Genomic DNA, 27541 nt, shown 5'->3' on the forward strand with positions numbered 1-27541 from the left:
TATTCAGTGTTTTATATAAAGGATATAGGTAAACCTTTTTTTTGACACTTGCATACACATTGATTATAATGCACTGAGACAGTTATATCACTGGCCGCACATATGGTTTATCAGCATATGAAGCAGTTCCCATTAATGATATGGCTTTTTGTGTTGTGGGATATTTTGTTTTGAGAGAGGATTTCTTTATGTAGCTTTGGTTGTACTGGAACTTACTGTGTAGACCAGACTGTTCTTGAATTCCCAGAAATCTGCCTGCATTTGCCTACCTAGTGCTAAGATTAAAGACATGCACCTCCAAAGCCATACCAGTTTTTTCCTTAAACATGGAATTTCAGGGTTTCATGGAACTTACTATATAACCAAAGCTATCTTTAAACTCACTGCAGTCCTGCCCCAGCCTCTCAAGTGCTAGCTAGATTGCAAGCATATGCCACTGCACATGGTTTTCAGTTACAGTGCGGGTTTTTTTGGGGGGGAGGGGAGTGGGGGAGCGAGAAAGAACAACCAAAGAATCTTGGGATCAAGTTTTATTGTCAGTTGGTAATGTTTGTGTATATGGTGAGAATCAATCTATGAAATTTTTGTCTAGTTGCTATTAGTACTTAGTGTCTACTGAGTAAGTGAGATCGGCACCTACGTGAGAAGGTGCAGGGTACAGTTTGATTACTGTAACAGCATACTATGGAAGGAGACCTTTAGAGAATAGCTAGCCTAGCTGCTTCCATCTCAGGAACTGGGGCCTGGAAAACTGTAATGACTTTTCCAGCAAGGCAGCACCAAGAAGTTTGTGGTAGAGTGCCAGTGTAAAGCAGGTACACATAAAATATACAGAGATTTGTTTTTGTTTGGTTTGGTTTTCTTTAGACAGTGTCTCACTATATAGCCCTGTCTGACCCAGAACTTGCTCTGTAGACCAGTTTGGCCTCAAACTCACAGAGATCTGCCTGCCTCCGACTCCTGAGTGCTGGGATTAACGGCATGCACCACTACATCTGGTATACAGGGCAAATGTTTTAAAAAGTATTTCTAATCACTGACTTAATTAAAAGTAAGTGAGGATATGAAGTGGTCTGTTTAGTTTTATGTCAACATAAGCTGGAGTCATCCAAGAGGATCCTCAATTAGGAAAATGCCTCTATAAGATGGGGCAGTTTGCAGGCCTATGGGACATTTTCTTAATTAGTAATTGATGTGGGAAGGCCTTGCCTATTACAGGTGAGGACACCTCTAGGCAGGTGGGCCTGGCTTCTATAAAATAGCAAGTAGAGCAAGCCATGAAGAGCAAAGCAGTAAACAGCTCCCCTCCATGGTCTCTGCATCAGCTCCCGCCTTCATGTAAGCATTTTGTTTCCCAGGCATCCAGACCGGAATAATCAAACCGAAACTTTGTTAATTACAACACTGCTTGACCTATTAGCTCAGGCTTCTTATTAACTAACTCTTACATCTTAAATTAACCTTTTTCTATTAATGTGTGTATCACCATGAGGCTGTGGCCTACCGGTACTGGGATTAAAAAATGTGCCATTACTATCGGGCCCACATTGTCTTAATTATAGAGGGTCATTCTGCTTCCTAATGAACATGTAATTTATTTTCATAATAGGATGTTCCAGCTAAATGATTTGTTTTCAAGTTCTACTGCATTTGCCAAACCAGTCTGGAATTCTCAAGAAGAGTAGGAGGGGAAAAAATCTTGCAATCAGTTCTGATTTTATCTTGAAAGGAAATAAATAATGGTCAGCTTTATAATTTATGATCATCTTTACCAAGAAATAGAAGTCTAACAGATAGGTATTAAAAACCAGTGTTTTAGCTGGGTGTGGTGGCACATTTCTTAATTCTAGGAAATTAAGGCAGGAAGATAGTAAATTTGAGGACACCAAGATCCTCCCAGCCCTCTAGCTTAACTTTTTTGTGTTACAACATTGGTAAACCATTGGGGATGAGTGCTTAATACAGAAGTAAGCTGGTCACTTCAGGGGACAATTACATCCTAACTACCACAGTGGTTAGCTAAACCAGCCGAAATTGGTGAGCTCCAGGTTCATGGAGATACCATGTCTTAATAAATACAGTGGAACATGAGCTAAGAAGACTCAGATTGTCAATTTTTGGCCCCTGTTTGCACCATGCATAGATATGAACCCTACACATGAGCACACAGGCAGGCACATTATATATGCTGACACATGTGAGCAATAATAAACTGCCTCAGGTAGCCAGGTGTCATAGAACATGCCTACATCATTGAGCACTGGGTAGGCCAAGGGAGGAGAAGCAAATAGTGAGATCCTGTCATAAACAAGCAAGCGTAATATCTTGGGTGTGGTGGCACATGCCTAAAATCTTAGTTACTTAGGAGGCAGAGGCAGGAGAACCATGAGTTTGAGGCCAAGCTGGACAACATGAAAAGACCCTATTTCAACAGAAATACGTAATAGGATTTAATAGAAATAGCAGTGAAGGGGGAAAAAAGATGACATAGTAAAGGAAGCCAGGGTAAATTTAGTACCTGTTCTTGACTGTTACTAAGGAATAGAAGCAAATTCCGCTCTGAGTTTCCTAGTGACGAGAACAAGCCTTAGTGCAAGGTTCAGATGTGTTCATTCAATTGATTGATAGTTTATGCATGTGTCTGAGTTGCAAAGCAGCATAATGTTATGTATTTCAGTACTTAGCTTTCTGCTGTGTGGTGCCTTAAACAAATGAACTTTTTGTCTTTTTTTATTAGTAGTACTTTATAAATAATAGGAATCACAATTTCTACTTCCTCCCCTCCTCCCACTTCCCTCCCACTCCCCCACTCACCTTCCCTCCCTCCTGCTCCAGTCCTAAGAGAGGGCAGGGTACCCTGCCCTGTGGGAAGTCCAAGGCCCTCCCCTTTCCATCCAGGCTTAGGAAGGTGTGCATCCAAAAAGAATAGGATACCAAAAAGCCAGTACATGCAGTAAAGGCAAATCCCAGTGCCATAATCATTGGCTTCTCAGTCTGCCCCAATTGTCAACCACATTCAGAGGATCCAGTTTGATCACATACTCGTTCCGTCCCAGTCCAGCTGGCTTTGGTGAGCTCCCATTAGTTCAGGCACACTGTCTCAGTGGGTGGATCAACCTCTCTTGTTCCTGACTTCCTTGGACGTATTCTCCCTCTTTCTGCTCTTCAAATGGACCTTGGGAGCTCAGTTCCATACTCCCATGTGGGTCTCTGTCTCTATCTCCATCTGTTGCCAGATGAAGGTTCTATGGTGATATTCAAGATAGTCATCAGTCTGACTACGGGACAAGTCCAGTTCAGGCACCCTCTCCTCCACTACCCAGGGTCCTAGCTGGGAACATCCCTGTGGACATCTGGGGCCCCCTCTAGAGTCAAGCCTCATGCCAACCCCACAATGCCTCCCTTAATTAAGATATCTTCTTCCCTGCTCGCATATCTGTCCTTCTTCCATCTCAACCATCCCACTCCCCCAAGCTCTCCCTAACCCTCCCCTTCTCCCTTCTCTCTCCCCTTCTCTCCTTCCCTCCACCCCATGCTCCCAACTTATGCCTGGCGATCTTGTCTGCTTCCAGTTTCCAGGAGGATCTATATATGTTTTTCTTTGGGTTCACCTTATTACTTAGCTTCTCTAGGATTGCGAACTATAGGCTCAGTGTCCTTTGTTTATGGCTAGAATCCACTAATGAGTGAGTACATACCATTTTCATATTTTTGAGTCTGGGTTATCTCACTCAGGATAGTGTTTTCTACTTCCATCCACTTGCATGCAAAATTCAAGATGTCATTTTTTTTTACCACTGAGTAGTATTCTAATGTGTAGATGTGCCACACTTTATCCATTCTTCCATTGAGTGGCATCTAGGTTGTTTCCAGGTTCTAGCTATTACAAATAATGCTGCTATGAACATAGTTGAACAAATGCTTTTGTAGTATAATTGGGCATCTCTTGGGTATACTCCTAAAAGTGGTATTGCTGGATCCTGAGGTAGGTTGATTCCTAATATTCTGAGAAACCACCACACTGATTTCCAAAGTGGTTGTACAAGTTTGCATTCCCACCAGCAACAGCATAGGTTATCATTGGTGTTTTTGATTTTAGCCATTCTGACAGGTGTAAGATGGTGTCTCAAAGTAGTTTTGATTTGCATTTTCCTGATAGCTAAGGAAGTTGAACATGTCCTTAAGTATCTTTTGGCTATTTGAAAGTCTTCTGTTACTCCTTAATGTGTTCCACATAATAGAAACAGAAGAGTCATTGCCAAACTCTTTTTATGAAGCTACAGTTACCCTGATACCAAAACCACACAAAGACTCAACCAAGAAAGAGAATTACAGAAAAATCTCACTCATGAACATCAATGCAAAAATTCTCAATAAAATACTGGTAAACTGAATCCAAGAACACATCAAAAAAATCATCCATTATGATCAAGTAGGCTTCATCCCAGAGATGCAGGGCTGGTTCAACATACAAAAATCTATCAATGTCATTCATCATATAAATAAACTGAAAGAAAAAACCATATGATCATTTTATTAGATGCTGAAAACGCATTTGACAAAATTCAACACCCCTTTATGATAAAGGTCTTGGAGAGATTAGGGATACAAGGGTCATACCTAAATATAATAAAAGCTATTTACAGCAAGCCGACAGCTAATATCAAATTAAATGGAGAGAAACTCAAAGCGATTCCACTAAAATCAGAAACAAGGCAATCTCCATATCTCTTCAGCATAGTTCTTGAAGTTCTAGCAATAGCAATAAGACAACATAAGGAGATCAAGGGGATTTGAATTGGAAAGGAAGAAGTCAAACTTTTGTTATTTGTAGATGATATGATAGTGTACATAAGTGACCCCAAAAACTTAATCAGAGAACTCCCACAGCTGATAAATACCTTCAGTGATGTGGCAGGATACAAGATCAACTAAAACAAAAAAATCAGTAGCCCTCCTATACACAAAGGATAAAGAAGCGGAGAGGGAATTCAGAGAAACATCACCTTTCACGATAGCCACAAATCGAATAAAGTATCTTGGGTTAACACTAACCAAGGAAGTGAAAGATCTATTTGACAAAACTTTAAGTCTTTGAAGACAGAAATTGAAGAGGATATCAGAAAATGGAAGGATCTCCCTTGCTCTTGGATTGGGAGGATCAACATAGTAAAAATGGCAATTCTACCAAAGGCAATCTATAGGCTCAATGCAATCCCCATCAAAATCCTAACAAAATTCTTCACAGACCTTGAAAGAAGAATAATCAACTTTATATGGAAAAACAAAAAAACCCAGAATAGCCAAAACAGTCCTATACAATAAAGGAACTCCCGGAGGCATTACCATCCCTGACATCAAACTCTATTACACAGCCACAGTAATGAAAACAGCTTGGTATTGGCATAAAAACAGAGACGTTGACCAATGGAATAGAATTGAAGACCTGGATGTTAATCCACAAACCTATGAACACCTGATTTTCTATAAAGGAGCCAAAATTATACAATGGAAGAGAGAAAGCATCTTCAACAAATGGATGTCAACATGTAGAAGAATGAAAGTAGATCCATATCTATCACCGTGCACAAAACTCAAGTCCAAATGGATTAAAGACCTCAATATAAATCCCATCACACTGAACCTGATAGAAGAGAAAGTGGGAAGTAGCCTGCAATACATGGGCACAGGAGACCACTTCCTACGTATAACCCCAGCAGCACAGACATTAAGGGCCTCATTGAATAAATGGGACCTCCTGAGACTGAGAAGCTTCTGTAAAGCAAAGGACACTGTCACTAAGACAGAAAGGCAACCCACTGACTGGGAGAAGATCTTCACCAACCCCGCAACTGACAAAGGTCTGATCTCCAAAATATATAAAGAACTTAAGAAACTAAACATGAAAATTCTAAATAACCCAATTAAAAAATGGAGTACTGAACTGAACTCTTTTTTTTAAGTTATCTGCGAAAAGATTATTATTAACTCTTGTATTTGTTCTACAAGCTCAAAATGCTGCACTGTGGAAACTTTTCTTGATCCTTCCACCAAGGAAAATGACATCTGAGTTACAAGCACTGTGCCTTATTACAGAAACTATATTATAGTAAGTCTTCTTACATATACATTCCCCAATAAAAGATGAACTCGTTTAAACAGAAGAACTGACACATAGTAAATCCCAAATAAATGGCTTCTGTGCCATTTATTTTTTTGTATTTGTTTACTTTGTGTGTGAATGTGCACACTATGATCCAGGTGTGAAGGTTAGAGGACAACTTCAGGAATTGGTTCTCTCTTTACACCAGAGGGTTCCTTTGATCAAATTCAGCTTGTCATGTTTGGCAGCAGTGTCTTTACCTGCTGAGGCATCTTACTGGGCTGTCTTTGTTCTAATGAATAATTAATTCTGTATTTAGAGAGGGTCTCTATAAAATTTGTTCATACTGTTAAAAAAGCCAAAAAAACCCACATTTTGTATTATTTGTAAAAGCATTTGCTAGATAAACAGTTGTGTCCCCTTTTCCTGCATGTGTATGGAAACCAGACGTATACCGATCTTTTACTCTCTCCTTTCTTCTTTTGAGGCAGGTTTTCTTATTGGACCTGGAACTAGACTGGTGGCCAGCAAACCCTGGTGATCCTCTTTTCTCTGTACTTATCCATGTCTGTAATATTAGGCATGCACAAAAGCCAGTTTTTGAGCTTTTGCATGAAAAGATCTTTCTGTTAACTATAAAAGTTGTTCCCATACTGAGGTCCTTTTGCAGATTTTTAGTAGTCAGAATTCTCCATTTCACCTTTTAAAAATTGGAGCATTTTCTGAAGTGAAATACTGTGTACAGAATTTTAAAATGCAGAAATGTAATGTGTAGTCTGATTACATTTGGCAAAACAATAGAAATAGTCACTATACAATCTGGGCTTCTTTGTGAAACATGCTGATAGAATTAAGGGGAAAAAACTACTGGAACTGAGTTTTCTTCAATTTAGTAAGGAAAAGGTTAATGTCTAAAATGAAATTGAAGCCATGTGTCATGGCACATGCCTGTAACCATAGCACTTGGGAGGCAGAAGCTGGTAGTTATCTGTGAGTTTAAGGCCAGTCTGCTCTATATATTGAGTTCCAGGCTAGCCAGGCCTACATAGCAAAACCCTACCTCAAAACAGATAGAGAGACAAACAAAAAAATAAAATTGAGTCATTAAATTCCAATAAAAGGTTTATTTTTATTCATCCACCCTCTCAGCAAACACACACACACACACACACACACACATGTTTTATATATGAGTGCTCAGCATGTATAACTGCATGCCAGAAAGAGAGCATCCAATCCTATAAAGATGGTTAACACCATGTGGGTGCTGAGACTTGAACTCAGGACCTCTAGAAGAGCAGCCAGTGCCCTTAACCACTGAACCATCTCTCCAGCCCCAACAAATGTGTTTTTATGCAAGGCTTTTTTCTAAGAATTTAGTTAGTAAATATAAAACACATACAGTTATTTGATCTCTGTGTGTGAAGTGTTGCAGAGAGAATAGAATCAGACTAACAACTGCAGTATACTACAACCCTTCAAGAGCTCTGGGTCATAATGTCATGTAGCCAAGCTGGTCTGGTCTTTCAGATCTCCTAAGATCTGGGTAGGCACAGCTAAGAAGTGGGGACATGAATGTTAATGTCTTTTGTCATGATTTCCTTCAGATTCTGTACACTACAGAACTACTCAATAGTCTCTTGAACATCTTTTTCTCTTGTGGTGTAATTTCACAAATAGTCTTTCTTTTACTATTCTCCATGTAGAATTCCTGTCGTCCATCAAAAACAGATCAAATGACATTCTTTTGAAACTTTTCCCTCTTCCTCTCATTTAATAGGATTCCTCTTATTAAGTAGGATTAAGTTTAGCTACATAAGACAGAAATCTGAATCAAAAATGACTTAAAAGTACAGGGTTTGGAGCCAGCCAGCTAGATGGTTTAGTGGGTAAAGGTGCTTGTTGTCAAACTTGACGATTTGAGTTCAATCCTCAGAGCCCACATGCTGGAGAGAAAGCCAGACGCCCACAGGCGGTTCTCTGACTTCCACATATACACATGCACTTGCAACCCCTTACAAAACAAACAAATGAATGAGTGTTACAAAGAGCCGCCCAGAATCAAAATCATCACACAGAAACTGTATAAATTAAACCACCCCTTGGCCCATTAGCTCCAGCTTCTTATTGACTAACTCTTATATCTTTTTTAAAAATATTTACTTATTTATTATGTATACAATGTTCTGTCTGTGTATGTCGCAGGCCAGAAGAGGGCACCAGACCTCATTACAGATGGTTGTGAGCCACCATGTGGTTGCTGGGAATTGAACTCAGGACCTTTGGAAGAGCAGGCAATGCTCTTAACCACTGAGCCATCTCTCCAGCCCCTAACTCTTAACATCTTAATTTAACCCATTTCTATTAATCTATTAATAGGTTGTGGCCTACCAGCAAAGTTCTGGCATGTCTGACTCCAGTAGTGGCTCTATAGTGTCTCCTGACTCCGCCTTCCTTCTCCCAGCATTCAGCCCAGTTTTCCCTGCCTACCTAAACTCTGCCCTATCAACAGACCAAAACAGTTTGTTTTCATTAGCCAATAAAACAACCCATAGACAGAAGGACCTCCCACACCATTTCCACTTTTCTGTTTAAATAATAAAGTTTTTAACTTTATCATAGTAAAATTGCATGTAACAAAAACAGTTATCAGGCAAGAATTACAGTTACAATATTTATATCTACTTTATAATTTATAACTAAGGAAAACTATATTATTTCTATCTATTCTTCAATTCCATCAAACTTCAGAAGGATATAATATTACCTAAGTAAACAGGAAGTGCATTGTAAACAACTTCCAAAACTCTAGAATTGACAGAGACATCTTACTGCCTGGATAGTCACCCAAATTCTTCTTTGGGCATCTACCTTCAGCCCACAGGCCCATAGTATCCAGCAGACTTTTCCATGAGCAGGAAATTTCAAAGACGGTTTCCACCTATACTGCCAGTTTGTCTGTCACAGTTCTCTGTGTCCTGTAGAATGTCTAGCCGACTCTTTCATGAAGCAGGAACCCTGAAGGATCGTCTCACCTTAGGCAAGTTCAGCAGCCATTTCTCTGTGAATCCTGCATGTCCAGTTCATCTAACAAACTCCATAAAGAGCCTCTTTATGCCCATCATCCTCTTGAAGTAGATTGGTGCTGCCAGGAGCAGATGTGTCTTACTGTCATGAAAAGCCCTAAATTTTTAAAACATTTAAATGCCATATTCTGGAGGTCTCTGAAAGATTTGAAGAATACCTAACTAACTGTAATATCTCTGTATATATCTAGAAAACCTAACTAACATGACTATAATTTTGACTATTATAGATGACTATTAACCTATATTTCTTAATTATACATTACATTTTTAAATGAACTGCATAAACACAATACCTTAAACAAGGACAGAAATATACATATGCAGTATAACAAAATTTACCTTAAATTTGTATCAATAAACCAAGATCCATAACAAAGCATATTATTCATCTCTATAGCATATCCCCCTTTAAATGTAAGCAAACAATTATAAACAATATTTGGGAATATGGGTGTAGTTCTGTCCATACTACTTCCTGCTGTTTGGGGGTGCTGTTAATCAAGACTTTTATGGTGTATCCGGTGTGCTAGGTTAATCTCAGTCAGCCGTTGGGCCAAGTGTTTTCTTTGTGGGGTGTTTATAGCAACCTTTCAGGGGTTCTTGTTCAATGAAACCGTATTGGTCTGGAAGCAAACCACAGGTTCTCATCTCTGTGGAAACAAGAGAAGAACTTTTCCAAAGCAGCATATCCTTAGACCCAAATTTGAAAGTCATGGTACCTTTATAATATACATGCTGGTTTAACATAGCAGCCCTCACAATGAAATGTCTCTCTGTACTTAGCTCATTCACAGTCAAAAAAAACAAAGAAAACACAATAATACACATAATCCAGACTCTCTGTGAATTTTCCATCTTTATGTGACTTATTTTTCTTTACTCCTTTTAATCTATGACTGTCTGTACTCTGTCCTTTAAAGACTTTTTTTTTACTTCTCTTTCAACTTTCTATACTCTTTTTCTTCTCTCTCCCAAGCCTATGTACATTATCCAACACTGTGACCCATTTAGAGTTCTTTTATGTCTGAATCTGTCCTTACTGCGTTATCTGTAATTCTCTACTGTCTAGAAGAGCTTCTAAAATGCTAAGCAGCTTGGTTGTAGCTGCTCTGGATGCTGGCTCCACCTCTCTCTAATTTCAGAATGGTGGACGTATCATTTCTGCTTGCTCTGGAGCTGCTAGGTAGGAGCCGCGCTCAGCAATTGAACTCTGAGAATGAGCATGCAGCACATAAACCCTTTTTATCTGAGTAATAGCTAAATCTGCCATGCAGCTTGGAAATATCTCTGTCTGTGGCGGCAGGAATCCCCGCCATGCTCTCCTCCTTGTGCACACCTAGTAGACCTGATCCCACTGCCTGCCCAGGTGGGGAGTGCAGAGCCACGAACATGGTCTCAGCCACTTTCCTCCTGACCCCGAGTGAGCACACAAACACCCGAGCCCATAATGTCATTCAAATGCTCCATAGCCAGTGTTTGCAGTAGTGGAATGACCCAAGAAGCTGTGTTTTAAAACTACACGGCTTTTTTTCTGCTATGGCTAAATCAGGAAAACCTCTCTTAAAGGAGCTGAGGCATGCCACTAGCAAACAGCAAGAAGCTGTGTTAAACTCTGTATTTTTGTGTCTACAATTTCTTTTCAAGCTCTCTCAGGTTTTAGTGGATTTAGCTGGCCACGTGGGAGGTGGAAAATTCACCAAATGAGGAATAAATAAATGTAAAAAAAAGTGCACGGAGTAAATTAATTTAAAAGGTACAGGATTTTGGGTCAGTGAGGTGGTTTAGGATCTACAAGGTGGAAAGAAAGAACTGACTTAAGTTTTCCTCTGACTTCCACATTCATGCAGTGACATGTGCCTCTCCCCTCCACAAATAGATTGTAATTTTAAAAATTTAAGTATAGGGTTTATTTTTTCATGCATAAGAAGTATGTGACTCAGGGCTGAAATGGTTGTTATATGTAATTTTACTATATTACAGTTAAATCCTTCCTTTTTGTTTAAACAGAAAAGGGGAAATGGTGTGGGAGGTTCTTCTGTTTATGTGTTACTCTTATTGGTTAATGAATAAGGAAACTGCCTTGGCCTGTTAGTAGGGCAGAACTTAGGTAGACGGGGTGGGGGGGAAGAACTGGACTGAATGCTGGGAGAAAGAAGGCAGAGTCAGGGAGATGTCATGGAGCTGCTGGAGATAGACGTGCTGAAACTTTGCTGGTAGGCCACAACCTCATGGTGATACACAGATTAATAGAAATGAGTTAAATTAACATAAGAATTAGCCAATAAGAAGCTAGAGCTAATGGGCCAAGTAGTGGTTTAATTAATACAGTTTCTGTGTAATTATTTCGGTTCTGGGTGGGCAGGATGAACAAGTGGCCTCCACCAACAGGATCTGATGTCATCTTCTGACATCTGGATACAAGGCATACGTACATAAATATGCAGGCAAAACACTCATACATATAAAATGAATCTTTTTTAAAAAATCATAATTTAAATGATATTTTACCACGTTTCTAGGTATTTTTGTTGCTTATTGTTGCATATGTGTGTGCTCATGCTACAGGGTGTGTGCAAGTCAGAGGGCTACTTTGCCAAGTTGGTTCTCTTCTACTTTTCTGTGGGGCCTGGGATTGAATAAACTCAAGTTGTTAGTTGTTAGCAAGTGCTGTTACCTGCTGAGCCCTCTCATCAGCCCTCTGGGTGTGACACAAAACTAACCAATCTTCATATTGGCCTGTAAGAGCCGGCATTATTTTCCCTTGTTGCCTGCCTTGATTTTAATTCCTATTCTTCCCGTACTCTCTCTACCTGACCGTTCAGCCTCCAAGCTATATCTCAAACATACTTCCACTTCAAGGAGTTTTAATTTGCTGTTTTTAATTTTTGGACAACTCCTGTTAGATTCTGACATGACTTGGTCCTTCAGATCAGGTTTGCTCAGAAGTCACTCAGTAACACTTCCTTTTCCTGTCATATTTAAAATTGCGGCCTCGGTCCTAAGGACTCCTCACCTATTTTTGGTTTCTCGATAGCACCTATAACCATCTTATATACATTAGATTTTAATTAAAAAATCCTATATTCCCTTCTCAACTAGAATATAAAAACAAGAATCTTTGTTCTTATTCACTGCTGTATTTCTTATCAAGCTTATATCAGAAACCTTGCATGGAAGAAGAAAGTCAGGAGCTGGAGAAATGGCTCAGTGGTTAATCATATCTGCTGCTCTTCCAGAGAATTAGAGCTAAATTTCCAGCACCCATATCAAGAACTCACACTCACTTGTAATTCCAGCTCTAGGGACACAACACCTTCTTGTGCCCTCCGAGAGCACCATCGTGTATATACACATATTCACACACACATACATATAAATTTAAAAAATAAAGAAAGCAAGTCTAGGGCAGTGATGCTTAAACTGAGTACCAGGTCTCTTTGGGAACTTAAATTTTTAGTTTTCTAAGCTTCAAGTTAGAGCTAAAGGCTCTTGAATACCATGTCAAAGATTTCGCAGACCTTTATTATGCTTGTCTATCCTATGTCTAAGAAAAACTATAAATTTCATCAATTGGGAGGCTGAAATAGAAGGACTGCTTCAAGTTTCATACCATTCTGGGTTACTCTGTCCTAAAAACATGTATATCAAAGTATAGTGATATTTTTATATTCTTTTGTTTGTTTGTTCAAGATGGGCTCACTGTGCAGCTCAGGCTGGTCTTGAATTCAAAATTCTCAGGGTTCTTCCTGAGGACTGGTGTGGGGGGTCCTTCTGTCTACGTGTTGCTTTTATTGGTTTATGAATAAAGAACTGCCTTGGGCTATAGCATGGGAGGAGGAAGGCAGAGTCGGGGAGATGCCATGGAGCCACCGCTGGAGATAGACATGCTGAAACTTTTCTGGAAGGCCACGACCTCATGGTGATATACAGATTAATAGAAATTGATTAAATTAATATGTAAGAGTTAGCCAATAAGAAGTTAGAGCTAATGGACCATGCAGTGATTTAATTAATACAGTTTCTGTGTGATTATTTCAAGTCCAAGCTAGCCAAGTAGCCAGGAACCAACAAGTGGCCCCCTCCTCCAACAGAATGGGATTATAAATTTGCCAACATACCTATAGCTAGTGTCTGTGGCCCAGGTTAGCTTCGAATTTACTTTGTAATAGATATTGACCTTGAATTACTAATCCTGTCTCTACCTCCTGAGTGCTGGAAAAACAACATGCCGTCACACTTGTAGGGCAGACTTTTTCTGGAGAGACATGGTACATCTACTCATCCCAGATGAGGAACTCATTACAGACCGAATTAGCGATTTGCAGGCCTGGAAAGATGGCTCAGCGGTTGAGAGCACTGAATGCTCTTCCAGAGGACCCAGGCTCAAATCCCAGCGCCCGCATGACAGCTAACAACTGTTTGTAACTCAAACATCTGACACCTTCACACAGATGTACACAAAGGAAAAAACACCAATGTATACAAAATAAAACAGGGAAAAAAGATTAGTGATTTGCATCAGAATTGAAGTTGCTAAATCAGAGTTTATTGGTATTACTTAGAGTATAGGTGAGGAGGTACTGACAGGAGTGGGAGAGTCAGAGACGGCTGTATCACTAAAAAGCCCACCTCCGTACCAGTGACAGTTCAGGACAACTATGTTTGTGGACTTCTTTGCACAACGTGCAGGAACCTCTCAGAGATGCCTTTCTGCAGCTTGGTTAGTCATTCCCCTCTCTCACCAGTTGTTTACTGCTCTGAAACTCTTGAGAGAGCTCTTGTGAATTTTGCAAATTCTTATTTTCCCAAACAAGTAAAGTTTGTTTACTCCCATAGTCCCATGAACCTCGCTCTTCTTCCCTTCAGTTTGTAAGGTACTACTGTATAACATACACCCAGTTTATATGGTGCCCAAGGCTCCCTGCATGTTAGACACTCTACCCGCTGAGTCGTGTTCCCACCCTACCACCTTTCCTTTTTAGTGCAGCCATCCTAGTTGATGTGTCAGCTCAGTGCGATTTTTAATATTTCTTTATTTTATTTATTTATTATGTATACAGTATTCCGCCTGCAGGCCAGAAGAGGGCACCAGATCTTATTGCAGATGGTTGTGAGCCACCATGTGGTTGCTGGGATTGAACTTAAAACCTCTGGAAGTTCTCTGCCAGTGCTCTTAACTACTGAGCCAACTCTCCAGCTCCTCAGTGTGATTTTGCTTTGCATCTTTTCATACTTAACTCCAGTTTCTGGAGATCCAATGTCTTCTGACCTCTGCAGGCACCAGGCATGCAGGCAAACATTCATGCATATAAATACATTTAAAAATTAGGATATGAAAAAATATTTTTAACTATTGAGCTATATACATTTTTGCACATTCTAAATGCAAATCTTGTATTAGATCTGCAATTTGAAAGCCAGGGATGGTGGTACATACCTGCTTGGGTTATTGAGGCTGGAAGATCAGAAGGTTAAGGTTATTCTGCAGAGGCTCTATGAGACTGGCAAGCCTGGAATACCTGAGACCCTGTTTCAAAGAAAAAGGCAATTTCATCCTGTAACTTGTCTGGTTGTTTTTCTTGATGTGTCCTTGTTTTGTTCATAGTACAGAGATTGAACCTGGGGCATCAAGCAAGGCAGGCAAGTGTTCTGTCTACCACTGAGCCATATCCCCAGCCTCTATTTTACTTTCTGAGATTTGGTCTCTCATTAAATTGCTAGAACTGGCAATGAATGAATTTGCACTGTAGTCCAGACTGGCTTGTGATCCTATTCACTCCCTAGTAGATGAAACTGTAGTCCTGCACTGTCAGGCCTGACTTTTATGTGTTCTGAACACAGGGTCATACTATATATGTAGCCCAGTCTAGCCTGGAACTCGAGATTCTCTTGCCTCAGTTTCTTGAGTTACTAGGGATTGCAGGATGTTGCCACCACACTGGCTTGTGGTTCCTCTGGGAATAATAATAATAACAACAACAGGGCTGGAGAGATGGCTCAGAGGTTAAGAGCACTGACTGCTCTTCCAGAGGTCCTGAGTTCAATTCCCAGCAACCACATGGTGGCTCACAACCATCTACAATAAGATCTGGTGTTCTCTTCTGGCATGCTGGAAGAAGACTATATATGTAATAAATAAATAAAATTTAAAATAATAATAATAATAACAACAACAAAATTAAACTATTTACTTAAATCCACTTCAGTCCCCCTCCTACCTTTTCTTTTTTTTTTTAATATTTATTTATTATGTGTACAATGTTCTGTCTGTGTCTATGCCTGCAGGCCAGAAGAGGGCACCAGACCTTATTACAGATGGTTGTGAGCCACCATGTGGTTGCTGGGAATTGAACTCAAGACCTTTGGAAGAGCAGGCAATGCTCTTAACCACTGAGCCATCTCTCCAGCCCCCCCCCTCCTACCTTTTCTTGCTATCATAGCACATCTGGAAGATCATTGTCAATCAAAGATTATGAAGGTGCATTCCTTATCTTCTTCCTCTGCTTCTAAGGGATTTATATTTTTAGCTCTTAAGTCTTTGATCCTTTTGGGTGCTGGTCTAAACTCTACCTTCTGTTTGCTTTGTGGACTTGCATAGTTCACTTGCTCTTTCTCAGACTAATTTTTTATCTGTAAAATAGAATCAGTTCATTTAGCTAAATGGGGTTACTTGAAACTCTTGAATTCATTATTTGTAGTTTATGAAGTAATACAGTGGAAAACATTTAGATGTATAAGGAACCTTTCAAGTATGGTAGAATGCTACTTTTGTAAAATATATCCATAAAAAAAATATTTTCTGGGGCTGGAGAGATGGCTCAGAGGTTAAGAGCACTGACTGCTTTTCCAGAGGTCCTGAGTTCAATTCCTAGCACCCACATGGTGGCTCACAGTCATCTGTAATGAGGTCTGGTGCCCTCTTCTGGCCTGCAGTCGTACATGGAAGAAATGTTGTATACATAATAAATAAATCTTTAAAAAATTTCTGAGTGCTTGGTGGGAGAGCGCCTCCCTGCTCGGCCTGCTTGGGCGCTGGGTCCTAACCCAAAGCGTAGGGCAAAGGGGAGCTCGGGGGCTTCTTTGTCCCCAGAGCCCGCCTGCAGCAAGCAGGGTGGGCCCTTTGTCTGCGAGCGAACCAAGCAGCAAGGAGTTTCGATCAGGGCACCTAGTGAGACATCCTTGTGAACTCGCATCGGGCGATGGATGGAGATAGAGACAGAGACCCACACTGGAGCACTGGACTGAGCTCCCAAGGTCCCAATGAGGAGCAGAAAGAGTGAGAACATGAGCAAAGATGTCGGGACCACGAGGAGTGCACCCACCCACTGAGACAGTGGAGCTGATCTACTGGGAGCTCACCAAGGCCAGCTGGACTGTGACTGAAAAAGCATGGGATAAAACTGGACTCTCGGAACATGGCGAACAATGAGGGCTGACGAGACGCCAAGGACATTGGCACGCGGTTTTGATCCTACGCAATGTGCTGGCTTGGTGGGAGCCTAGCCAGTCTGGATGTTCACCTTCCTAGATATGGATGGAGGGGGGAGGATCTAGGACTTACCACAGGGCAGGGAACCCTGACAGCTCTTTGGACTGGAAAGGGAGGGGGAGAGGAGTGGGGGGAAGGGGAGAGGGGTGGGAGGAGGGGGAGAAGAGTGGGAGGAGGGGGAGAAGAGTGGGAGGAGGGGGAGGGAAATGGGAGGCTGGTGGGAGGAGGTGGAAATTTGTTTTTTTTTTCTTTTCTTTATCCTCCTTTTATCAATAAAAAAATTAAAAAAAAAGAGAAAATGATACAATAATATTATAATCTCAAAAATTAAGAGAATTTTTAATTAAAAAAATTCACAATGATAAAAAAAAATTTCTGAGTAAAATACTATTCTGAATAAATGTCAACATTTAATTACTAAATAAAAGTAAAACCCTCTTATTATCTCAAGCTGCATTTCAGGAGTTAATAGCCAGCACAGGTGTAAGATTTGTCCTTTCCTCCCCTTTTAGTGCAGAGTTGGGGAAGGGATATGTGATACACAAACTCAATCCAAAGTCTTGTGCTTGCTAAGCAAATGTTCTGCCTTTTAGTACATCCTTAGCTGATACACTGGGGCTACAGAGATGGCTTAGTAGTTAGGAGCACTTACTGCTCTTTCAGAGGACCCACATCCTGGTTTTGGTTTCCAGCACCCACATCCAGCAACTCACAATTATAGTTCTAGTTCCAGGGGATTCCATGCCCTCTGACCTCTGTGACCACCCACACTCACATGGTGCACACATTATATTGGATTAGACTGCTTTAGATTGTCCATCTTTAAAAAGATGAAGATTCAAAATATGTACAATTTGATCCATTTTATGATTATTATGTTTTTTCTCAGTAGTTCTTTTAATCTCATCTGAAATAACAATAATACCAGTTAGCCAACTAACTTTAAGAAAGAACTGTATATATAGATTCTGAATCTATAAAGAAAATCCTTACAACAACAAAAAATAGGTGTGTTATTGCCAGGAGCTGGGAGTAAGATGGGGATTGGCCAAAAAGATATAGTTGAAAGTGATAAAAATCGTTACATCTTGATTATAGACTTGATGTTATTTGTATGATTGAATACGTTTTTGTTTTTTGTTTTTTGGGTTTTTTTTGGATTTTTTTGAGATAGGGTTTCTCCTTAGCTTTTTGGTTCCTGACCTGGAACTAGCTCTTGTAGAGCAGGCTGGCCTCGAACTCACAGAGATCCGCCTGCCTCTGCCTCCCGAGTGCTGGGATTAAAGGCGTGCGCCACCACCGCCCAACTTGAATACATTTTTTAGGCTCAGAACTATATTCCTAAAAAGAGTAAATTTTTCTGGGTGGTGGTGGCACTTGCCTTTAATCCAACACTTGGGAGGCAAAGGCAGGCGGATCTGAGAGTTCAAGGCCAGCCTGGTCTACAGAGTTCCAGGACAGCCAGTGCTGTTAACATAGAAATTCTGTCTCTCAAAATCAAAACAAACAAAGAAAAACTTTTTTTTATAGTATTCTTTTTCATTCTGAGACTAGAGGAAATTGAGACTCAGAATGGTTAGGACACTTGCCTGTGGTTTTCTTTGATAGGTGGTAATTGTAGAACCTGAATTTACCTGACTGTAGAACTTGTGAACTGTTGCTGAAATCATGAGCAATATATAGATTCTATTGCAAAGGATAATCCCTTGCAAGCTAGGAATTCTGATTTTAGCAATTCCCATGAAGTGGTTATACTAGTCTTATTTTAATTGTTTGTTTGTTTACTTTTGAGACAGAATCTTACTGTGTATCCTGGCTGGGCCTTGAACTCAGCAATCCTCCTGCCTTAGCTTTTTCAGTGTGGGATTACAGCTTTGTATCACCATACCTGGTTTATTCCAAATAGTAGACCCTGGCAGATGTCTTCTGTCAGTTACTGGTTGGGACTGAATTCATGTTGTTATGTCCATGTCGTGGTCTCCTGTGTCTGTCTGTCTGTGACTCCCGTTTTGGAGCAGCAGGAGATCTGTTTCACAGCTGATAAGTTTCTTTGATTATGAAAACATTCCATATTTTGTCCAATCAGCAGCAAAGAATGTGTTCTCTGTAGGAGAATGTGCAAATGTTTGTAGGGCCAGTTGTGTTCTAGTCTGTTTCATGCTGCTATAACAGATTAGATAACTTATAACAATAAGACATTTATGTGCTCACGGGTATGGAGGTGGGAAATTCAGCTACAAGGTGCAGGTATCTAGCAAGGGTATTCTTGCTGTGCCATTCCGTGGTAGAAGTGCAGAAAGAACAGAACCAGAGGTTAGAAGAAAGAGTACAAGAAACCACATTTATCCTCTCCCAGTATAACAGATTAATCCATTCAGAAGAGCAGATCCCATGTGGTGTCTTAAATATGGCACCTCTTACTATTGTAGGTTTCTTACACGTGCCTTTTAGTGGATAATAGTATCCACTATTCAAGCCACGGCAGCTTTTAATAGTCTTACTCGACACTGACTTGTTAGGGAGAGAACTAGTTAAGGAGGAGAAGGTCCGAGTTGGGGAAAATGTTCAAGCAGTCGTCTCTGTTGTCACACACTGTTTACCTGTTTGTTACTTCACATAGCAGGTAAGTTTAGCCTCAGAGTTAATTCTCAGCTCTGGTTGTGAAAATAGTTTTTGCTAAATTGAGCTGAAAATACACATGCTTTCTTTTAACATATATCCTCGAGTTGTAGCTTTAACTTGTAGATGAGTGTATTGACCCTGTTAACTCTGGCATTGTTCCAGATTATGAAATTTACCTGTTTGTCTGTCTGGTGGTCCTAGTGTCCTATACTTGAGAACTCCTTCTCTCATTCCAGAACCCTGGACAGACTTAATTAGTCACTGTTGTCATCAAGCCCAATGTTCACTGCCTGCCTTCAGCATCTAACTTGTTCCCTCTCCTGGGATGAAACAGAAGTTAATGACCTAAAAAATTGCCCATCTATCATGTAAATCTAGTTAGGAGAGAATTGTTTGATTTTTATGGAGTGTGAGTAATATTTCTGGAGACACGTATTCAAACATGTGTCAGCTTATTTGTAAGATATGGCTCTCTAAAGAAGACGGGACAAATTGGTTAATAGAGCATAATAACAGGTTTTCCATTAACAGAATGGAAAATGTCCTTCATTGAGGACATTAAGAGCACTTGTGCCAGTGATAGTTATTGCACACAAATTTCCAAGTTTATTTATTTCCCTTGAATAAATTTGGCAAGAAGTCTTGGCTCTGTTTCTTTTTTTGTATTAGGATGTTCAGTGGCATCAAATTTATCCTTTGGAGACCATTAAGATGGTTCCGTAGGTAGAGATGCTTGTGGCCAGATCTCTGGGCACACATACTGGAAGAAGAAATCCTCTGACCTTCACACACAGTGCCGTAGCTGAGCACACAAATAGATGTAATAAAAATTCCTCCTTTTTTCCTTTAAGGCTGTTAGTAGCTTTTATCTTATCTTCTACAGGCAAAAGGGGGGATAGACAAACAGTTGCCGTTCCTTCCTTCTAGCAGGCTAAGTACTCACTACCAGATACTCAGACTCCCTTGATAAACTGAAAAAGTATGACGGTTTCCAACTTGTGAAGTAGCATCATTAGAACCAGCCCAGCACTGGCACACACCTTTGATCAGCGCTCAGGAGGCAGGGGCAGGCGGATCCAAAACTACACAGAGAAACCTTGTCTTGAACAGAGAGACAGACAGACAGAGAACGAACATGAGAGGTTAACGAATCCATTTATTATTAGAACGTTGAAGTCAAAGAGGAAAAGTGATTTGGCCAATGCCACCCAATGCCTTAAGAACTTTCTATGGGATACTGGGACTAATATTAAACTGACAGCCTAAAGTGGCCGAGTTGACAGTGAACAAGTTATATCACTTCTCTGCCCTGTCATTCTTCATCTGTAAAATGGGGAAAGTATTATAGTCTGTTGAGCCTTTTTTCCCCTACACCATGCTGCTTCTTTTTGAGCATGACTGAGCTTTAGAGGAGATGATGTCAGAGGCAATGAGCAATTATAATCAATGCTGTTTTATTTGTCTTTGCTGTAGGGTCCTCAGTCTTCCACAATGAACCCTGTTTACAGCCCCGTGCAACCTGGGGCTCCTTATGGCAACCCTAAGAACATGGCCTATACTGGTAAGTGGTATAATAATGGATTATTGGTTTTCAATTATTCTTTGATAGTTTCTTATATTTATTTAGTGAATTTAGCTGGTGTTACTCCCATTATTTTTTTTTCTTTTCCTTTATTCTTTTTCACCCCTTCTTCCATGAATGACTCTAACTTGCTGAGTGGCTTACAATTTACTCCCAAGCTCCCAAAGCCCTGGCAAAGCTTGAGAAGCTGGGAAAGTTGTGTTTAATTAGGGTCCCGTAGTGATGAAAGTAGAGGTGACAGACAGAGTTTCACTATGTAGTTCTTAGCTCTGGCCACCTTGGAACCTATTTTGTAGACCAGCCTGGCTTGGAACTCACAGAGATCTACCAGCCTCTGCTTCCTGAGTGCTGGGATTAAAGGGTTGTACCAACATGCCCACCAGCAGAAGTGACTCTCCGGTTAAAGGTTATTGAATTATTAGCAAAAGGGAAGTTAACACTTACTGAGCACGTGCCGTGTTTCTGGCCTGTGATTGGTGCCTTTAGTGTCTTATTTCACCTTTATTTAAAAATTAATTTTGTGTGTGTATATACGCATGCATTTATATGTGTGTTCCATACTCTGATACAGGCGTTGAAGACAGAGGACAACTTTTTGGAGTTGGTTCTCTCCTTCTACATTGTGGGTTCTGGGGAATAAAACTCAGGTCATCAGGCTTTGTAACGAGTTCCCTTAACTGCTGGGCCGTCTCTCTGGGCCCTCACTTTCATTTTAAAGTAAATACTATACAATGTAGGTCATTATCACCGTTTCACAGATGAGAAAAATCACAGGCATAGTGGACACCACAAATTCAAAATTAGTTAATTGAACCCAAGTAGCTGATTTGAAGACTGATCTTTTTAAAAACTCTTACATTCCAGTGTAGCTTTTTTTTCTTCAAGTTTTAATATATGTTGCTCTTTTGTTTGGAATGCTATTATTCTCTGACTATCTTGCCTTATTCCTCAAGAAATTTACCTTGAAGCCGAGGTTAAACTTGTATCCTGCTACATTACTGAAAGTATTTATGAGTTGTAGAAGTTCCTTGATAGAATTTTTGGGATCACTTATGTAAACTATCATATCATCAGCAAACAGTGAGAGTTTGACTTCTTCTTTTCCCATTTATATCCCCTTGATCTCCTTTTGGTGTCTTATTCCTCTAGCTAGGACCTCAAGAACTATATTGAATAGATATGGAGAGAGTGGACAACCTTGTCTTGTTCCTGATTTCAGTGGGATCGCTGGGAGTTTCTCTCCATTTAGTTTGATGTTGGCTGTTGGCTTGCTGTATATTGCCTTAATTATGTTTAGGTATGTTCCTTGTATCCCTGCTCTCTCCAAGATCTTTATCATGAAGGGATGTTGTATTTTGTCAAAAACTTTTTTGGCATCTAATGAGATGATCATGTGGTTTTTATTTTTCAGCTTGTTTATATAGTGGATTACGTTGACAGATTTTCATATGTTGAACTATCCCTGCATCTGTGGGATGAAGCTGACTTGATCATGGTGGATGATGGTTCTGATGTGTTCTTGGATTCCACTTGCCAGTATTTTATTTAGTATTTTTGCATCAATGTTCATGAGTGAGATTGGTCTGTAATTCTCTTCCTTAGTAAAGTCTTTCTGTGGTTTGGGTATCAGGGTAATTGTAGCCTCATAAAAAGAGTTTGGCAATGTTCCTTCTGTTTCTATTGTGTGGAATAATTTGAGAAGTATTGGTATTAGTTCTTCTTTGAAAGTCTTATAGAATTCTGAGCTGAAACCATCTGGTCCTAGGCTTTTTTTGGTTGGGAGACTTTTGATGACTGTTTCTATTTCTTCAGCAGTTATAGGTCTGTTTAATTTGCTTATCTGGTCTAGATTTAATTTTGGTAAGTGATATTTATCCAGAAAACTGTCCATTTCCTTTAAGTTTTCCAATTTTGTGGAGTACGGGTTTTCGAAATATGACCTGATGATTCTCTGTATTTCCTCTGTGTCTGTTATGTCCCCCTTTTCATTTCTGATTTTGTTAATTTGGATATTCTCTCTCTGCCTTTTGGTTAGTTTAGATAAAGGTTTGTCTATTTTGTTGTTTTTTTTTTTTTCCGAGACAGGGTTTCTCTGTGGTTTTGGAGCCTGTCCTGGAACTAGCTCTTGTAGACCAGGCTGCGTCTATTTTGTTGATTTTTCTCAAAGAACCAACTCTTTGTCTCCTTGATTCTTTGTATTGTTTTCTATGTTTCTATTTTGTTGATTTCAGCTCTCAATTTGATTATTTCCTGCCATCTAGTTCTCTTAGATGAGTTTGCTTCTTTTTGTTCTAAAGTTTTCAAATGCTCTGATAATTCACTAGTGTGGGATTTTTCCAGCTTCTTTATTTAGACGTTTAGTGGTATGAACTTGCCACTTAACACTGCATTCATTGTGTCCCAAAAATTTGGGTATGTTGTGTGGTCATTTTCATTGAATTTTAGGAAGTCATTAATTTCCCCCTTTATTTCTTCCTTGACCCATTGATGATTCAGGTGAGCACTGTTTAATTTCCATGTGTTTGTGGGTTTTCTGAAATTGGTATTGCTGTTGACTTCTAGTTTTAAAGCATGGTGATCTGATAAGGTACATTGGGTTATTCCAATTTTTTTGTATTTGTTGAGGTTTGTTTTGTTACCGATTATGTGGTCAATTTTTTAAAAGGTTCCATGAGGTGCTGAGAAGAAGGTATATTCTTTATGTTAGGATGGAATATTCTATAGATGTTCGTTAAGTCCATTTGAGTCATAACATCTGCTAGTTTCCTTATTTCTCTGTTCATTTTTTGTCTGACTGACCTGTCCAGTGTGAGAGTAGAGTGTTGAAGTCTTCCACTATTCGTATGTGGGGTTTAATGTATGATTTAAGCTTTAGAAGTGTTTCTTTGGGGGCTAGAGAGATGGCTCAGTGGTTAAGAGCACTGACTGCTCTTCCAGAGGACCTGAGTTCAATTCCCAGTACCCACATGGTGGCTCACAACCGTCTGTAATGAGATCTGATGCCCTCTTCTGGCCTGCAGACATATGTGCAGACAGAACACTGTGTACAAAAATAAATCTAAAAAATAAAATGGCTTTATTTACAAAAAGTGTTTCTTTGACATATGAGGGTGCCCTTGAATTTGTAGCATAGATGTTCAGTATTAAAATTTCTTCTTGATGGATTTTTCCTGTGACTAATATGAAATGACCTTCTTTGTCTTTTTTGATTGATTTTAGTTTGAAGTCTATTTTCTTTGATATTAGGAGAGCTACACTCACTTGTTTTTAGGACCATTTAATTGGAATATTTTTTAATGTCTGTCTTTGAGGTTGAGATGTGTTTCTTGTATGCAGAAGAAGGATGGATTCTGTTTTTGTATCCAGTCTGTTAGCCTGTGCCTTTTTATAGGTAAATTGAGTCTATTTATATTAAGGGATGTTAATGACCAGTGATTGCTATCTTCTGTTAATTTACTTCATTGATGATGGTGTTAATTTGTGTGTTTTTCCTTTCTTTGGGATTTACTGCTATGAGACCGTCAATTGTCTGTGTTTTTGTTGATGTAACCAACTTCCATAGGTTGGAGTATCTAGGGTTTGTGGCTAGTTATTGGTTAAATCTTATTTTTTTTAAAATATTTATTTATTTATTTAGTATACAATGTTCTGTCTGTGTGTATGTCTGCAGGCCAGAAGAGGGCACCAGACCTCACAGATGGTTGTGAGCCACCATGTGGTTGCTGGGAATTGAACTCAGGACCTTTGGAAGAGCAGGCAATGCTCTTAACCACTGAGCCATCTCTCCAGCCCCCTAAATCTTATTTTTTCATGGACTATCTTGTTTCGTCCTTCTGTGGTGATTGAAAGTTTTACTGGGTATAGTAGTCTGGGCTGGCATCCGTGGTCTCTTAATGTCTGCATAATGCTTGACCACGACCTTCTGGCTTTCATTGTCTCCACTGAGAACTCAGGTGTAATTCTGACAGGTCTACCTTTATATGTTACTTGGCCTTTTTCCTTTGCAGCTCTTAATATTCTTTCTTTACTCTGTATGTTTAGTGTTTTGATTATTATGTGGCAAGTGGACTTTTTTTTTTTTTTTGGATCCAGCCTATTTGGTGTTCTGTAAGCCACTTGTGTCTTCGTAGGCATATCTTTCTTTAGGTTGGGAAAGTTTCTTCTATGATTTTGGTAAATATATTTTCTGTGCTTTTGAGTTGAACTTCTCTTTCTTCTATACCTATTGTTCTTAGATTTGGCCATTTCATGGTGTCCCATATTTCCTGGATATTTTGGGTTAAGCTTTTGTTAGATTTAATGTTTTCTTTAACTGATGAGTCTATTTTCTCTATTGTATCTTCAGCACTTGAGATTCTCTCTTCCATCTCTTGTATTTTGCTGTTCATGCTTGCGTTTGTGGTTCCTGGTCATTTTCTCATGATTTCTGTTTTTATAATTCCCTCAGCTTGTGTTTTCTTTATTGTCTCTATTTCTGTTTTCAAGTCTTGAATATTTTCTTTTATATGTTTGATTTTTTTTTTTCTTGATTTTCTTTAAGGGATTTGCTGATGACTTCCTTTTTTTTTGTTTGTCTTTTTCTCCATTTCTTTAAGGGAATTTCTCATTTCCTCTTTAAGAGTTTCAAACATTCTCCTGAAGTTATTTTTTAAGTTATTTTCTTCTGCTTCATCCATATTTGGTTGTTCAGGTCTTGCTGTTGTAGGGTGTTTAGTTTTACTGGTGTTGTGTTGCTCTTTGTGGTGTTGCATGTGTTCTTACCTTGTCTACTCATCTTTTCTACTCAGGCTTACCCCTCAGAGGTCCCAGACTCACGTTTGGACCCACAGAGGTTTCAGGTTCCTGCCTATTCCCTTTGATGTCCCAGACCAACTCCAGGGACCCACAGAGGTCCTGGCTCATGCCTAGTTCCTGGGAGGTCCTAGACTCTTGCCCAGACCCTCAGCGGTCTCTGGCTCTGGCTCACTCACTCAGGGGTTACTCCCGTTTACCTGTTCCCGTGGAGTTCGCTGTCTCCTGTCTGCTCTTGACCAGGTTGCTGGTTCAATCCTGGTCAGCCAGTGGCCCTGGACTGAATTGGCTTCCGGCTCCCACTCCCGTGGAGCTTTCTTCCTCAGGCCCATTCGGGCCTAGATAACTGGTTCAGTCCCACTGCTGCAGAATTTGTTCCCTCAATCCTGCTCCAGCCCAAGGTGGAGATCATTGCCTTAGGCCTACTTTTTCCTGTTTCTGTAAATCCTGGTCTGGATCCACTCCTGCAGAGGTCCTTGGCTTTGAGTTGGTCCTGCAAAGGTCTCTGGCTCTGGTCTACTGCCTCAGAGTTCCCAGACTTGTTGCACTCCAACCCACAGAGGACCTAGCTCAGGCTTACTCCCTCAGAGGTCCCAGATTCACGCTTGGACCCTCAGAGATCTTTGGTTCCTCTCATTTTTGATTCTTAAGGATTTAATTTTCTTTCTTAAGTATCTGCTTTGCCTGAGAATAAGATGCTTGTTATACTTTATCCAACTTGTATAGGTTTTGTCCAGGAAACACATTTTCAAGTTATCGTTCCTTGTATTGGCTGGAAATGAAGGACTGAAGTGAGATGAGCTGCTCAACAGAGTATATTAAATATTTATTACTGATGATAGTAATGACTGTCGGTTTTAATTGCCATTTTGCAAGTATATGCTAGGTAACATGTATATTTATAATTAACAATTTTAAATTTCAGAGTACTTTTCAGATAAAGAAATTATGACAGTTTAATTTAGGCCATGTGATTTAAAGTAATTTATATCTTTTCTAAAGGATACATAAAGATTTTAACTCGATTTTTTTTACAAGTGTTTAGTACGTGTTCATTTTTGTTGTAAGCAAGCATAAGTACATCTTAAAGATGTACTCCTTCCACAGCAGCCATGACAAGTGTCTCAGGTTTCTATTGCTTTAATAAAACATCATGACCAAGGGTAGCTTGGGGAGGAAAGGGTTTATTTCAGCTTAAAACTCTCAGATCACAATCCATGCTGTTGTTGAAATTCATCTTACTGTATTTTTTTAATTTGTCAACCCAGGCTACCTAAGACAGGCAGTAAGTCCAGCAGACACTTGAATACCTTTCTCCTACGTTTACCTTAATGGTGGGCTCTTGATAGGATTTTCTTCCCCAGACGCTTCAGAAAAGGTTTGTTGATACAATTTTGAAATGTAGCTAATGATGTGGGATGCCCCTCTGTATGCTATATGTTTGATTACCTTTGGTTAATAAAGAAGCTCCCTTGGCCTATAGCAGGGCAGAATATAGCCAGCCTGGAAGAGATACAGAGAGAGAGAGAGTAGGCAGAGTCAAGGAGACTCCATGTAGCTGCTGAAGGAAACAGACACCCAGAACCTTTAGCCACAGCCTTTTGCCGATACACAGATTAATGGAAATGGGTTAATTCAAGGTATAAGAGCTAGCTAGAAATATGCCTGAGTCATTAGCCAAAGAGTGTTGTAATTAATATAGTTTCTGTGTGATTATTTGGGTCTGGGTGGCCAGGAAACAAACGATCAGTCTTCTTCTACAGCTAGGATTTGTATATACTTTTTCTTCCTTTAAAAAAAAAGATTTTTTAATCCCAGCACTCGGGAGGCAGAGGCAGGTGGATCTCTGTGAGTTCGAGACCAGC

At 39.8% G+C, this 27541-nt stretch overlaps 1 protein-coding gene across 4 annotated transcripts in view; it reads left to right on the forward strand.

The window, feature by feature from the left end:
* Positions 1–27541, forward strand: part of Fam168a (family with sequence similarity 168 member A) — a 137858-nt gene that overhangs the window by 44265 nt on the left and 66052 nt on the right. For all 4 annotated transcript variants that reach the window (XR_012910577.1, XR_012910578.1, XM_075971587.1 and 1 more), the window contains exon 2: positions 20777–20864. Coding sequence is in view for 2 of the 4 variants with exons in the window: in XM_075971587.1 (XP_075827702.1) it covers positions 20795–20864 (70 nt within the window). In the remaining 2 variants the exon portion in view is untranslated. The remainder of the gene's footprint in view (positions 1–20776; positions 20865–27541) is intronic.

The sequence above is a fragment of the Microtus pennsylvanicus genome, chromosome 5 (genome assembly GCF_037038515.1).
Source record: "Microtus pennsylvanicus isolate mMicPen1 chromosome 5, mMicPen1.hap1, whole genome shotgun sequence".
In the NCBI taxonomy this organism is placed as follows: Eukaryota; Metazoa; Chordata; class Mammalia; order Rodentia; family Cricetidae; genus Microtus; species Microtus pennsylvanicus.